General features: G+C 44.6%; 2 protein-coding genes across 5 annotated transcripts in view; one reads left to right on the top strand and one right to left on the bottom strand.

Moving 5' to 3' along the window:
• Positions 1-15,070, top strand: part of LOC135420517 (uncharacterized) — a 490,234-nt gene that overhangs the window by 327,626 nt on the left and 147,538 nt on the right. The window lies entirely within an intron of this gene.
• The window catches only part of FBLN2 (fibulin 2), a 111,760-nt gene that overhangs the window by 5,758 nt on the left and 90,932 nt on the right, over positions 1-15,070 (bottom strand). For all 4 annotated transcript variants that reach the window (XM_064668062.1, XM_064668061.1, XM_064668058.1 and 1 more), the window contains 7 exons: positions 10,519-10,653; positions 8,301-8,438; positions 7,866-8,009; positions 4,069-4,197; positions 3,409-3,534; positions 2,674-2,790; positions 1,562-1,690 (listed from right to left, as the gene is read on the bottom strand). In XM_064668062.1, coding sequence (XP_064524132.1) covers positions 1,562-1,690; positions 2,674-2,790; positions 3,409-3,534; positions 4,069-4,197; positions 7,866-8,009; positions 8,301-8,438; positions 10,519-10,653 — 918 coding nt within the window. The remainder of the gene's footprint in view (positions 1-1,561; positions 1,691-2,673; positions 2,791-3,408; positions 3,535-4,068; positions 4,198-7,865; positions 8,010-8,300; positions 8,439-10,518; positions 10,654-15,070) is intronic.

The raw sequence follows: 15,070 nt of genomic DNA, 5'->3' as shown, positions 1-15,070 counted from the left end.
GACGATGAGTAACTGGAGCCAGACCTTCAGCTGGTGGAAACCAAGATTATCAGCCAACATCAATTCAGTGTTTCTCTGACCATGTTTTCAGAAAGAGCTCAATATCTAAGCCTGCCCTAACTTGTAGTACAGACTTGCAGAGCTCAAAAACAGGGAATGTGTCTGGGGGGCTCCTTCCAGTGCCTGACTAAACTGCAGCTCCAGAGCTGCTGAGTTTTGCACGTAGAACAACTTCACCCTCCAAGGAGGTGCCCGGACCAGGTGCCAGAGACACTCAGAAATGCCCTTCCAAGGGTTTCTGTTTGGGCAAGTTGTGCCCTGGGAAGCCTCTCCACACAGGTGAGGGTCGTGCAGGGAGGGTTCCACCACACAGACAACACAAGTGCAGGTCTGGGTGGATGTCCCTGTCCTCTGCCTCCAGCACACTGGGTGCCTGTGGGAGAGCTGTGCTGGCTCAGGAACACAGTGACTCACACTATTAACTCTGCAATACATTCTCAGCCCAAATCTCACTGCTGGCAGAGGTGGTAACTAACATGCCAGCACTCAAAGTTAGGAGGAAAATACAAACAAAGCCTGTGGAGAGTTACAGCTGCAGTTTTCTAAAGGTGAATTTTTACATAAGAATTTAAATGCACATGGATACCACTGCATTTATACTTAAAAACACATTCTAAAAAATATTTTAAACTTTTTTTAAAGGATTTTAATTGTCATTTAATCTGCTTCCCTGCTCCAAAGTCAGGATTAAGTACACACATGCTGCTCATGATTTACACAATGCAAATTCGTTGCCATTACCGCCAAGAATTCAAGCCTAGGAGATACAGAACCAAAAGTTATATGAAGGGTTCCTGAAAAACTAAGGGCAGGAAATGCCTGGTAGTTAATGTAACCACTGCAGGAATGTGTGCAGTGTGTGCAAAGGTAATCAGATCTTCCATCATCATTACACAGGCAGGGCATCCTTTGGAAATGGGGGTTCCGCTCAGAACCAGACAGCTGTGCACCAGATGAAAACCACCACACTCCCAGCAGGCATTTCTATGGTTCTGGAGAACGGGGGGGTGTGAGGGGAGGGTACTTGTCGTTGCACTAACATTTCCTCATGCCAACATAATTAAGGTGACAAACTGCTGGATGGCCAAGTTCCCATTACAGCTCCAACATTTCATCTCCCAGTTTTCTGGGGCAGAAAACTGCAACTCATAATGAAGGCACAGATTTCTACACCTGGCCCCTCTAAAAGCCCAGATCATTCAGTGCTGTGCCAAGGTGCACGCACAGCTCACACGAGTAATCCAGTGCTCCAGCTGGAAGGATGACATGGGCTCCCTTGGGAATTCATTTAAGCAATTCCCTCACATTGACAGCCCAGTTGCCACAGCACTTTCTTGTAACACAGGAGAGAGCTGTCTTTGCAGATACCAATATTTGGCAACTTTGTCAAATACTGGCTTGTTAACAGTGACTGAAACATGGAGGCTTGACTGAATAACCATAATGGCTCGTTCCAAGGACTAAACCCTCATGATATATAATCTTGCAGTCCCCTCCTTACCTCGACAGGTCCTTCCATTGGCTGCCATGGTGTATCCCTGCTCAGGACAAGCACACTGGTAGCTGCCAGGAACGTTCACGCAGCGGAAGGTGCAGAGGATGCCTGCACTCTGTGTGCACTCATCAATGTCTGGGGAGAAAACACAGGTACCAACGTGGGAAACCAAGCAAAACAGAAATCTGGGAAAGGCAGCTGTAGAACAAGGAAATTCTCATCTGACACATTCATAATACATTGCTAAACATGAACGCGACCATGGAAGTGTCATGTTGCTGGAGGACTGCTGATGGTGCTTTCTGGAATGCTGGACACAAGACTGCTCCCAGAAATACTGGCTGCAAGTGGTATGGACTCCTGGAAAAGAATAATGAGTCTAGGACACATCCAAGTTTGAAAGACTCTCTGGTACCTGTGTAATTCACAGATTCATAGAATCCCAGAAGGGTTTGGGTTGGAAGGGCCTTGAAATCTCATCCAGTGCCACCCCCTGCCATGGGCAGGGACACCTCCCACCAGCCCAGGTTGCTCCAAGCCCCGTCCAACCTGGCCTTGGACACTTCCAGGGATGGGGCAGCCACAGCTTCTCTGGGCAACCTGTGCCAGTGCCCACAGCAAAGAATTCTTCCAGAATTTCTTGGGGAGCTTCCTTGTTCCAGGAAGAGAGTGGGCTTCTTCACCACTTCTTAAATAGAGACTCTCCAATGTGTCAGTGTCAGTAACTCCAATTAAAGAGGTAAACCCCCTCCCTCCTCCATTCTGACCACTCTGCTCCTCATTCACCCACCACGAGCAGCATGAAGAGCAAACCTTCACTCAACCATGGCTGAGTGGAAGCTTTCATTGATGCAACACAGGTAAACATATCTTCCCACCTGATTTTTCCAATCATAAGCTCTGGCCCCATGAAACTAGTCTGATAACCCCCCTGTTCCATGGTCACCCAGGTGTGTTCCATCCAGTCACTGTCCAACAGCTGGAGTTCCCTTGAGCAGCTTCAGGGGCAGCTGGAACCCACCATCACCTCAGGCAGCACCTGCAGCATTTGGTGCTGCAGAGAGTCAGCTCCAGGGAATAAACACATTTACCTTGAGCTGATGGAGCAGCAGCCTTACCTTTACAGGAATGCCCATCTTCTGCCAGCTGGAAACCTTGCCTGCAGTAGCACTGGTAGGAGCCATAAACGTTGGCACACTCCTGGCTGCAGGGACTGTTATCACATTCATTCACATCTGCAGCCAAAAACAAACCCACACACATGGCCACAGGGGCTCACAACAGTGTCTCCCACCTTTTCCTGCCCCTGAAAACAGCCCCCTTCTGGTCAGAGTGACTAAGGATGGACTGATTTGCCCCAGTTTGTCTCAGCTCCAAGAAGCCTGAGGTTGCCTGTTGCACCTGAATTTCATTTCTATATATGCCAATACATAAAACACACACACATGCAGACATTATGGGTTACAGTCGATCAAAAATATGTAATCATTGCCTTACAAAAATCACGGAGAATTAAACAAATTTCCATTCAATTCAAAATCATTTTTTTAAAGTTTGATTATTACCAAGCTTCATCTTTATCAAAATTTGAATTAAGAGTCTCCTATTCTGTGTTTGTTCTGTTCTCCTTTTCTCCCATCTGAAAGGAAAGCAGAAGTATGTGGGGGAAAGGAAGAAGGGAGAAACTTGTCGATGCTCATCTGACAGTTTGAGTGTTGAGTGTTTGACTGAATATCTGCAAATCTGAGCACACACATAAGGTTTACTGTACTTATATTTCACCTCAACTCCTTCTCTAAAGTCCCTGAACTCCCTCTGCAGTTTCTTCTTCACAGAAAAAAGATGTCTGGTACCTTCACAATGTTTGCCATCATAGGACAAGCGGAACCCAGAGGAGCAAGTGCAGTGGTAGGAGCCAGGGGTGTTCTCACACGTGTGCTGGCACAGGCGCCCGGGGTAGTTCCAGCACTCATTTATATCTGCCAGCACAACAAGCAAATACACAATCAGCTGAGGAACACAAGCATCAATATACAATCAACTGAGCAACACAAGCATCAAACAAGATGCAGGAGGATATTTTTAGAAGTGTCAGAGATTGATTTGCAGCATGTGAAGTGCTGCAAGCTCAGGTGTGAGGCTGACTCTGCCCTAATTGGGGTACAGTGGGGATAAAATACAAAGGGCTATCTTGTGGTTCTTAGGAAGAAAGTGGTGAAATCTTCAGACAGACAAATTTCTACAGCAGCTGAAGCACAGCCCTCAGGGAATACTTTGCAGATGACTTTAAGTGATGACTTGCAGTTAAACCAAGCCAAGGGCACCTGGTCAGAAATCCCAGCACGGAGGGACAGAGCTCTGAGCTGTAGGACATCAGCTTTGGAGGTGATTCCATCATCTTCTGAGGCACTGCATTGCAGAACTAATGCCTGCACACTGCAACAGTGCTAAACAGTGCCTGGAGGGCCAAGGCTCCATCAGTCAGTGCTCCCACCTCCCCGTGCCTCACATACCGATGCAGCTCCTGCTGAAGGCGTCGTACTGAAAGCCCATCCTGCAGTCACAGCGATAAGCCCCGGGGAGGTTGTGGCAGATCTGCCCCTCCCCACAGCGGTGCACACCAGTCTGACACTCATCCACATCTGCACAGACAGACAGAGCAATTTGCTTAAAGGTAGTTTGCTTAAAATCAATGTTTATGAAGAGAGAGGGGGAAAAATTAATAAATAACGGGAATAGAAACTGTTATGGTTGTCCTCTGGACAGAAGAACTACCATCAGCTTTTCCCACTCTGCTCTTCTCTGAGCCAGCTCTGTGTGTCTGTAAGTCAAACCTCTGAAAAGCAGAACATTATCTTCACAGTGAAACCATCCTGGAACTGCAATGGAGCTCTCCCAGTATATTCTGCATTTCAATGTAAACACTTTTTGATGCTGATCAGACCCTGACATTTAAACACCCCCTGTGATGTTCTGTCTCTCCGTGACTCACATCAAGCCATTTAAAGCAAAACAAGAACCAGCCAGAAACTCTGCTCATCCCTTCAATTAAAGCAATTGCTATTTTCATCTCCAGTTGCCCTTTCAGTCTCGCTCCTACTGTCTAACTTTTGCTCTTTCCCAATGTTGATCTTTTTTTTCTTCTCTCAATCAACTCCCATTTAGATATTCCTCATGGCCTCTCATCCAAAATCCAATACCAACAAATTAGTTGCTTCTCCACTCACATGCATCACTTCCAATCTCATTTAAACATCCTCAGATGAAGATGAGAGTTTTCAATACACACTGATTTACAAGACTTGCAACATGACTAAATAGCTCATCAGTCTCTAACAAATCCCTCTTGCCATCTGTGACAAGAACATCAAAAAGTCTGATTAACCCTCAGAATTGTTTGTTTCTTCACATATTCAGAGTTCTGCCATTTCCTAAACCATCAGATCCTGCTTTCTTTCCATTATTCACATCTTCTACTAGTTTTACAACCCAAATCTCTGTTCATGTAATAATAATTAGAATGGAAGTCTAAGGCTGGAGGTTCTCCATGCTGCTCTATTTGAAGTCATAAATTTGAGCACTGAATCATTCAAAGGGTTCCTGGGCAGTTCTCCATCCAACAGCAGCTTGGTGAGTGCTCTGGGAAGCAGACCCTTGTGAGGGAATGATGGGGAAGTGAGAGCAGAAACTTGGATTTGGAGAAGTGGAGATCATATCAACACTGATGAGGGGCACTGACAAATACTCTGTTCAACATTTCAGCAGATTCCCACCTACACAGTCCCTGCTGGCCCCAGGGTCAGGAATGGCAGGGAATGCCAACCCAAGGAATCTCTGACAGGCTCCAAGATTTCTGCTGAAACACGGACCTCTCATTTTCTTGTAAGATCAGAAGTAGCACCAAAGCAAGGAAGTCTCTAATGCAGATACAAATTTGTAAAGCAGCAGCTTTATTTGTAATGAATTCATGTGTGCAACCACTTCATTAGTTTGTCCAAAATTACATATTCCATTGCCTTTACACTTTAATTAGTTCTAGGGCATTACTCCATCAGAACTGTGCCATATTTCACAATACTTACAGCAGTTTTCAGTTAAACCTAGGAGGTTGTTTTTAATAACTCATTTACTAAATCAGTAAATCTGAACATTTTAAAGACAGATGAATCCTCTAAACAGAGGAGATGACCCTACCAGTGTCGTTCTGCTGGAGAAACATGTGCAGATGATGTTTTTACTACTGTGAATAAATCTGAATCAGGAATCTAATTAGCTATTGTAATGCCTCAAAGAAACTAGTCTTTATCACAGAGAGGGGAAATTAGGACCATATGCTTTTCCTTTTTCTTCTCTGTTCTCTCTGCCTACTTAAAAGAAGCCATTCCAAAAAAATACCAAAAGCTATAGACCAGCAAGAGGGACAGAGTGCACACAGCAAAGTCAGAGAAATCATCAATTAACTTTAAATTTGTTTTGCCAAAATCAAGCTAGAGAAGCTTCCTTATACCTGCTCCTTAACAACCTTGTCAACCATTTAAAGCAGAGAGAGAGGGCCATCAGTAATCACATTGCATTGTGTTATCTCCTCTTGCTTAGAGACAGAGATGCTGTCTGAATAATGGCAATCTCCTCCTCTGTCACATACTGGCACATAATCACTCGTTTTTAGGAACAACTGGGGTAAAAAGCTGGATTCTTTCTCTTCCATCAATTTGAAATTTAGGAATGTGATTTGCCCAGTCATAGAATCACAGAATTGTTAAGGATGGAAAAGACCTCTAAGATCACGAAGTCCAACTGTCAACCCAGCACCACCCCCATGGTCACCACTAAGCCATGGCCCCAAGTGCCACATCCACATGTTTTCTGAACACTTGCAGGGGGGGTGATTCCTGCACCCTGGGCAGTCTGCAGGGCAGGGCAAAGGGCTGCAGCCAGGACTTCTGTGCTGCTCAGGGATGACAAGGCAGTGAAAACAATGGAGACACTGGCACGGTGGTCCCCTAAAAACAACGTCAGGGTCACCACTCCAGGAGGTGTTCCTGGCCCAGCAGGCCTGGCTTACAAAGGACTGATGGAAAGCAGTTGAAGAATTGTCTTCACAGCAACTGAGAGGGACAGGACCTTTGGACCTACTGAGATACTTCAGGCTGCTCTATAACAGGACAGCAAATAAGACTGCACTACCCCTACATTTATGAAACACAACCCCAGAGCTGTATTAGGAAGGTTTCTCAATTTCCTGTTACACACAAGAACTGTCCCTGTCTTCTGCCCCTTCCAAACCTTCCCCATCTTCTCACTGGCTGAGCATGGTCTGGATAGTCCTGGGGGCAAAACCATGAGGGGACATAGAGCACAATGAAGGGCAGAAAGGTGAATACAGAAGTTTCTGGGGAAATAGGGTCTGGCTGTACCACTGTTTTTCACTGCAGTCATGGCCAAATTCATGGCTGCCAATAGGGCTCCCACCCACCTGCAGCATCACAAAGCATATTTTGTTTATTTGTCATCCTTCCTTTTATTCAGAGGGAAGGTAGGTAGAGATCACTGGGATATCATCACTAACCCAACTGCTGATTTCTCATTTCTTTTTTGTTTCCTCCTCTGTCATTTTTTTTTTTGGATTTCCTACCTCATGTAAATCAGAACACAGGGAACATGAGAACACCCAGCCAGCCTTGCCTTGGGCACCAAGGACTGAGCTTTCCTTTCCTTCATGCCTCCTGTGCTCATTTACAGAACAAATGCTAATAACAGCTAAAATCTGCTATTCTGAGTCAGTAACTCCCTAAATACATTGGAACAAACACAAATCAGGATCAAGCTGCATGCCAGCCTACATGAATATTTCATACATTCCTTCTTCTCTGAATTCTTTTCACAACATAGGAATTTATCCTAAACATCCCCACAAGTGGATGTAATGGGGAACACCATTCACAGTCCTACAAAGAACATCCACTTGGTGCTACTCCTGTGAGAGCACAGACTCAGTGATTGCTGCAGATCACATCACTCACAGTGAGATGCTGGAATGTACAGCAAGGGATCATGGCTTTGACTGACAGCACGAGCCTAAAAAGTAACTAAATCCCATTCACTCCAGAATGGAAGCCAGTGACTCCCACCTGCAGTCAGAGCCAGCACTGCTGAGCGTGCCAGGAGGAATCCAGGGAGCAAACAAATCCCTGAGCTGCTGGGACAGCAAATTCCCATTCCTCAGACACATTTGGGAATCGGGAGGTAACTCAAAGCCTCTTTTTAGAACTGAAATGTACTTTTTCCTCGGGCCCCGAGCCCCCCTTACCGACGCAGCGGGTGCCCTCCTCGTTGGAGTGGTATCCTCTGCTGCAGCTCAGCATGTTCCTCTGGCAGGTGTAAGACCCAACTGTGTTGATGCAGTTGAATCCTGGTTTACAGGGCTCAGGGAGGGACGTGCATTCATTAATATCTGGTGGAAAAAATGAATTAGAATAGTGAGAGATGCTATTTAACCTTTCTAGCCTGTTTTCTTCCAGCCGCCACTTCTTTTCCTTCATTTCAGTTTCTTGTGCTCCAAAGATAAGGCCGATGAAGGTCTGCTGTGGGAAGACTTTCAAATGCAACAACTTTAAAAGGACAGCAATGTTTACATTAAATTCACAACAGGGTTTGAGGCAAACCACATATACAAGGGTCAATACACCCCCCTTGGACAGGCTGGAAGGCCCAGGAGTTACAAACACACTCTGGTCACACCTACCAACACAGTTTCCCTCAGGATCTTGCAGAAACCCATCCATGCAGCGCTGCTTTGACTCACAGTAGAAGGACCCTTCTGTGTTCTGACAAACAAAGTTGACTTTGCAGCTGTGAGTTCCTCTCTCACACTCATCAATATCTGTTAATCAGACCAGAACAGCAAACTGGGATTAGCTGAGCTCTAACTTTCAGCAATCTTCCTGACTAGCTAACTTCCAGAAAGGAAATTAGGAGGCACTATTTAAACCAGACACATGTTGCCAGTGGGAAATCTGAGGTTTAGGTGTGTTTGTTCTTGGACATCCACTTCAGTACAGGCTTCAGGATCTGTCAGGTCCTGCAGCAAATTTGACTCAGGTCCCTACTGCCTCGTTTGCAGCATCTCTTGTAACCCACAAATACCAAAATACCTGCAGTTTTAAAATCCTAAAGATCCACATTAAAACTACAAATCAGGTGCTCATAATAAAATACGTACCACAGCCTTTCCTGAGCAAAATGGGCTCTTATTCCTTATATACCTCAGGAATTCAGGGATGTAGAAACCTGCCTCCTGTGAATTTGATACTCACAGGTAACCTTGTTTGAAGGTTGGGATTTCACTGTGTACACACAGACATGCAGTCATGCAGGTGTATATATATATATATATTTATATATATATACTTATGTACACACAAAACCCACTTACCCAGCTCATAAAACTATGTGGAAAAACTCTAAATGAGGCAGTAGTATTGGTAGCAAATTTTGCTTTTTTTCTTACTCTGCAGCCAGAGCCCACCACAACTTTCTCAGTTTTTATTAAGTATATGAAATTATTTCCCAAATTATGTTCACCAACTCAGTGTTTGCTTTCTAGAGACATTGAAAACACCTCCTGCAGGTTTCAAACTTATAAATTTCCACCCAACTGCTCTGTGCTGAGTCACTGTGGTGCAGTGGTGTGGCTTCCATCTTCCAGCTGAAGAAATCCCACCTTGGAGCAGACTCAGCTATAAATATGTTCAAAATTCAGCTCCTGTGCACATTTTCAAATGGTGGTTCCCAAGGAATATCTTCACTAGAAGATAAAGACAAATGGAAGGAAGTCCCCAGTGGAGGAGTCCCCACTCCTCCAGGCAGACAAGGGGAGAACTGCTGGCACTTCTCTTTCTACTCCAACTCCTCATTAAATGTTAAGGTCATGAGGGAACATCACCAGTCCCTCACAAGGCACTATATTAATAACTCTGCCTACCACAGTTACAGACTGAGACAAAGACAAATGAGTATTTCATAAACCTCGCATTAATAAAATAAGATTCAATAGTTATCTGTAGGCAATTTTGCATAGGGTACTTCTGAAATTCTAGCCTTTCCTATAAGTCATGAATTTACAGGCTACTTTAAAACAATTTGTAAATCTTATAATCCCCTATTATCTAACTTTAAGACTAGAAAGTAAATTAGATTAGTAATAAATGTTAGAAATGCTCTAGAATGAGACAACTGAACAAGACACAAACAGCCTCTTTAAGCAAACCAAGCTTTACTTATGACAGGGAGATTGCTGGTAATTTCTGGTTTATGGCCTAATGTTCTGGTTCAAAGGCTAAGCTCTTCCCTTGGGCATCTCTTACTCCAGCTGTCAGGGAACTGGGTGAAAATTTAGTGGTAAAGAGCACTGACTGTGCCCTGAAGGCCGGGCAGGGTGTCCTGCACACTCCTGAGCTGCACAGCTGCTGCTGCTGCAAGGGCTGATGTTCCCTGCCCTGTTAGACACCTCCAGAGTCCAAGATGGGGGGATGCAGAGTAACTTCTTAACCCCTCGGCCATTCCAAGCATAACTAAGTGCAGGCAGCCCTCCTGACCACAGGAAGGCTGGGGCTGTCAGCCTGTGAGCCCTCCAGGCTGGGATCCAACAGCAAACAGCACCAGCCCCTCCAGAGCACAGCAGAGCCAGGCAGAGTTAAGGGGAATTCCTCCATCAGGGAATTCTCTCTGTAATGCCTTAAAAACAGGGCAAATCCTAGTTCACAAGGTTTCACCCATTTTCTAAATAATTTATCACTGGAAACCATTTCAAATAAATGAATGTACAGAAGGGGCCTACAGAGCCCAACACTTCCGCGATGCCTTTTGTAGCTACAACCCTCATATCCCAGAGCAGCAACAACAAAATCCTTTGCAATCCCTTTCCCTTCCTTCCTGTAACAGCTGAAAAACACTTGTCTTACCAACACAGTCCCCATCCTTGAGCTCATAGCCTGGCTGGCAGGTCAGCTCCTGCAGGCACCTGAAGGAGCCCATGGTGTTGACGCAGTGCTCTCTGCGCTGGCAGGTGTGTCTCTCTGTCACACACTCATTAATGTCTGCAACAAAGAGTTAAACCAGTCAGTGCCACGCTTTCATCAAGTGATCCCCCTCTTCCTGCTCTTTTGGAAGGAGTCAAAAGCTCCAGTGAAACCATTTCTTCCAAAAGATAGTCAGTGTAGGCTTTGTTACAGCGATGTGATGAGTGACTCAAGGTCTCCAGAGTAACTGAGGAGACACAAATCCCATGGAGATTTCCTTCTCCTCCCCTCTTCCCAAATGGATGGTGCAGGCACTGAGGACAGGGATGGAGAGAACTGATTGAATGCAGGGTGGGCAGAGGATTGATGATCAGCCACTGGGTTACTGGATTTCCTGGATGGGAACCCCCTGGACAACTGAATGAGGAAGTGATTGATGCTCTTTGCTCCCCACCAGCTTCTCACAGCCCAGGCTATTTATCAGTCCTGCTGCTCCAGGCCTGGCAGGAGCTGCTGGGCTGGAACTGCTGCAAGAGAGGGGTTCTGAAGCTGCCTGCCCTGCTGAGGGGGAGGAATCCACCCATTTCCTAAGAAAGGCATCATTAGAACTGGATAGCAAGAACACAGGGAGAGAGGAACCCTGGGGGCTCAATCAAGTTGCAAATTCCTATTTCAATCTTTAAAGAGATCTGATTTCAGCAGGTGGAGTAGGGGAAAAGTTCTTTTAAAAAAAAAATCACTTAAACACAAGGTTGCAGAGTGTAGGACAATTAGGAAAGGAATATGAAACACCTTTGATAGGCTGGGCTGAAATCATCTCAAATCCAGGTTTTGCTGATGTTAATAATGAAAGCTGGAACAGCATGATGAGCAAATACCTAGAAGTTACAAAAAGGGGCAGAGACTGGGAAGAGAAACTTTCTTGCCAATCTCCACAAAATCCCCCATGTTCCCATCTCCATATAAAGCTCAGGAGTATTTCCAGAGCTAACAAAAGCCAAATGTGACCAGAGCCATTACCAGTCATCTGGCTGCTCTGTGCATGAAGCTGTTTTCATACTACACAATAAAGCAAGTATTGTTTAAATCAGATTTTCATTTTGGCTGTAGAACCTCATTCTCAGATAAGTACATCAGATATATGACTTCTTCCGTGGAGCACGAAAACAGGAAGAGCCATTTTTAAAAGCTTTTTGTCTTAAAAAACATCTCAGCTTGTTTTCTACCAAACAGATGAACAGGGGCACCAAGAAATTTCAGTTCCTGATGGACTAACTGGTGACATGCACTGAGCTCTGCAAGGCCACAACATGAACTTGGTGGCATTTCACTTCTCATTTATTTGTGTTTTCCTTTTGTTTGTTATTGCTGTTCTTTCCATGCTGTGGACCTGCTTCCCAAAGCCAGCTGGTGAAACCCTGCAAGGTCCCCACCATCACCTGGATCTTTCTGCATGTCCCACAGGATCTTTGATGCTCCCACAGAGGGGCCCCAAAGCTTCTATAGGGTTCTGTCCTCCCAGTGCAGTTTCTATACATCAGGATGAAGAGCAAGGAGCAATATTCTCATGGGTGATCTTGGGGGGGAAGAACTCACACTCAAAACACACAAACAAAAAATCCCTCACGCTGGGAGAAGAATATCAGGTGCTGTGGTAGAACTCTCCCACCTCACTAGAATTCATTCTTAAATAAATTTGAGATTTATTAATTAATTGTTGAGAAAACCAGCTATGGATAATCCACCTAATAGCACCCAACACACTGCAAGTCTCTCTACTGGCTGTACCACAGATATGAGATTATCTTTTCTTGCAAACCAGAAAAAGACCTCTCATATAAACAAACTTTGACCACCACACTGCATCTTGAGAACTTCAGTCAGTCCAGCACCATGTCAAAACAGCCACCAGGAGGACAGTGTGCTTGCCTGAAATACAGCCAAAGAAGGGAGGAAGTATTCCACCTGACCAGCAGGTTTTAAACAGGGACAAAGAAGGTTTTTTTCACAGAGGGGAAAAAAAAATAAATCTAATACAGTTCCATGTTTTGTCTCTATTTTTTGATTCAATTTTCAAACTTCTGAGTACAGGAGAAAACACAAAGAACTGGCTGGAACACATCTGAGGAAATTAAAATGATGGAAACTGGCAGATTCCATCCAGAATTTTGTTTTCAGTGGAAGGTTTGGGCACATGTGATACACTGACAAAGCCCAAGGACTGTGAACTGGGTTGAGGTGCAAGGCTTAAACTTGAGCCTTGGGCATGCAAAGCCCTGCCCAGTGACAGGGCATGAATGTCCATCTCTGAGATCAGACCAGCTGCCAGCTCACCAAAGTTCCTTTCCAGTTAATCAAACAAATATGCCTTTTTTATTAATTTTTCTAATTAAATTCCTAAATGTTCCATAAAATCCAGAGTGCCCATAACCTGTGCCTCTTCCATCCTGGAAGCCAACCCAACAAGTCAGTGAGATGCTTGACAGAGCACTAGGAATAACAGGAGTTCTGTTTGCAGTTTGGAACACAGTTAATTCCAACACTGCACCAGCTGTAGTCTTCATCCAACCCAATTAAGACTGTGAGGTAGGGTAAGATGATATTTATTAAAAAAAAAGAGGAATAAGAGGAAAAATACTTCAGTACTATATTAAAAACAAGTCACAAGGTTAATTTGAAGAAATCTCCACAGTCATGTGTGTGGCAGTGACTTAATTCCTCATTTTATGTCAGCAAAACCCAGGATGAAATGTAATCATGTAATATCTCCTTTTTTCCCAGGAATTGTGGATGCAAACAGCACCATACCCAGGATCCCTGACCCATCTGTTGCTGGCATAAGGAATATCAACATTTACCTCCTGCTATTTGTTTCAATACGTACTTTGACATTAAAAATGAATTTTTATGGCCTTTCTATAAAAATGTGAAATGGAGGCTTTTCTTGTCCTGCCTCTGTAGTTTACCCTTATTTTTTTTCCTCTTCAAATTGCTTCAGCTCTATTTGTTTTATAGGATATATCTGTGTAATTTAGGCACGTGGTTATTTTGCAACACCCATCCTGGGCTCAGGCAGAGCCCTAAAGTTCAGGGATAACGTGGCCACTCACTGCTCCTCCTGTCAGGAGGGGAAACTGAGATGGGAGTAGCAAAGAAAGGAGTAAAACAGTCACTGTGTAAGTGGGTGGTGGTAATGACTCTGCCTGAAAGCCACCAGGAAAACCAATTCCCACTAACAACATCCAGCCTGGCTCTTATCTCTGGGGAACATGGAGCTTTCCAGCCTGCAGACATCTGCTCTCAAAGTGACACAAAGGTGGGGTGTGGGAGCTATTTAAACAGGTGGTGACTCTTCATTGTGCATGGTTGGCTTTCAGGAATCCTGGATATCTGGAATTCCACAGTTTGACTAAAGGAAATTCGACAGATAAAAGGTTAGCAGCTGGTTTGTTGCTGTGCACAGATTGTTCCTCCCCGTCCCTAAAATATGCAAAGAGTAACATCATTAAACCACGGGGATTCTGCAAACACACCACCAAAGGTTTCCTCGTGGTGCTGAGACAGCTGGAGGTGTGGCACAAAGGCAGTGAGGCTGGAAAAGGACATCTCAGAACGAGACAGTGAACAGAACCCAAACCACAGTGTGCTTGTGGCTTTCCCCTTGGACTAGAAAAGTAGGAAAAAATGTTCAATACTGCAAATGTTCTCCTGGCATCACCCTCAGAGCAGAGCTGGATACCAGCAGGGAGCACACAGGGTGGATCTGTTCAAAAAGAAGGAAGAGAAATTTCCAAGTTTTCTGGATTATTTAAACGGATATCTGTAAAAACACACTTGCATTAGAGGAACACAGAGGTTTGGTATTTAGTGAGGGAGAAAAAGGTCTTTCAGCTTCACAAATGAGAGCTGTGTCTTTCCTTTCATTAGCAGTGCCTGAGGTTTATCTTATATCAGTCATAATAAACCTCTATCATAATGTCATGGGGGAGAGGAAGAATGTGAATAAAGGGAAGCACTTGGCACCTGCCACAGCAGCTCCTGCCAAAGCTGCAGACACACATGCACTGGTTTAGTTTCAAAAGGCTGTGGAAAAGGACAGATCTATCCTTCCTGCAAAGTCCTAGGAAAACATCAGGGAATTAAGTGGCAAGACAGAAGCAGAACACAAGGAGGGGCAGTTCTGCAGCTGCTCACCTGGTGGATGCAGCAGAACACACACCAGGGGCAACTCCAGCTCCACCCTCCAGTTCACGGCCTGATTCTGCCTCTGAAAGGCCTCCTGCCTTCCAGTGCTGTGCTCTCAACCATTTCATCTAAACTAAATCATTTCATTAGTTTTCCACACTTACCAGTATCTCTGATTTCAAAATAAATATTAATAATAATAATAAAAGAATTAAAAATGCAGTTTTGGCTAGTTAAGGAAAACCCAGAAGGTGGTAAATCACATTTCTTCTCCAGACCCTGACACTGCAGAAAATTTTCCTGCTCATGC

The sequence above is a fragment of the Pseudopipra pipra genome, chromosome 11 (assembly GCF_036250125.1).
Source record: "Pseudopipra pipra isolate bDixPip1 chromosome 11, bDixPip1.hap1, whole genome shotgun sequence".
Classification (NCBI taxonomy): domain Eukaryota; kingdom Metazoa; phylum Chordata; class Aves; order Passeriformes; family Pipridae; genus Pseudopipra; species Pseudopipra pipra.
Note: the sequence above shows the minus strand (reverse complement) of the source record. Positions and strands in the feature narration are given on the sequence as shown.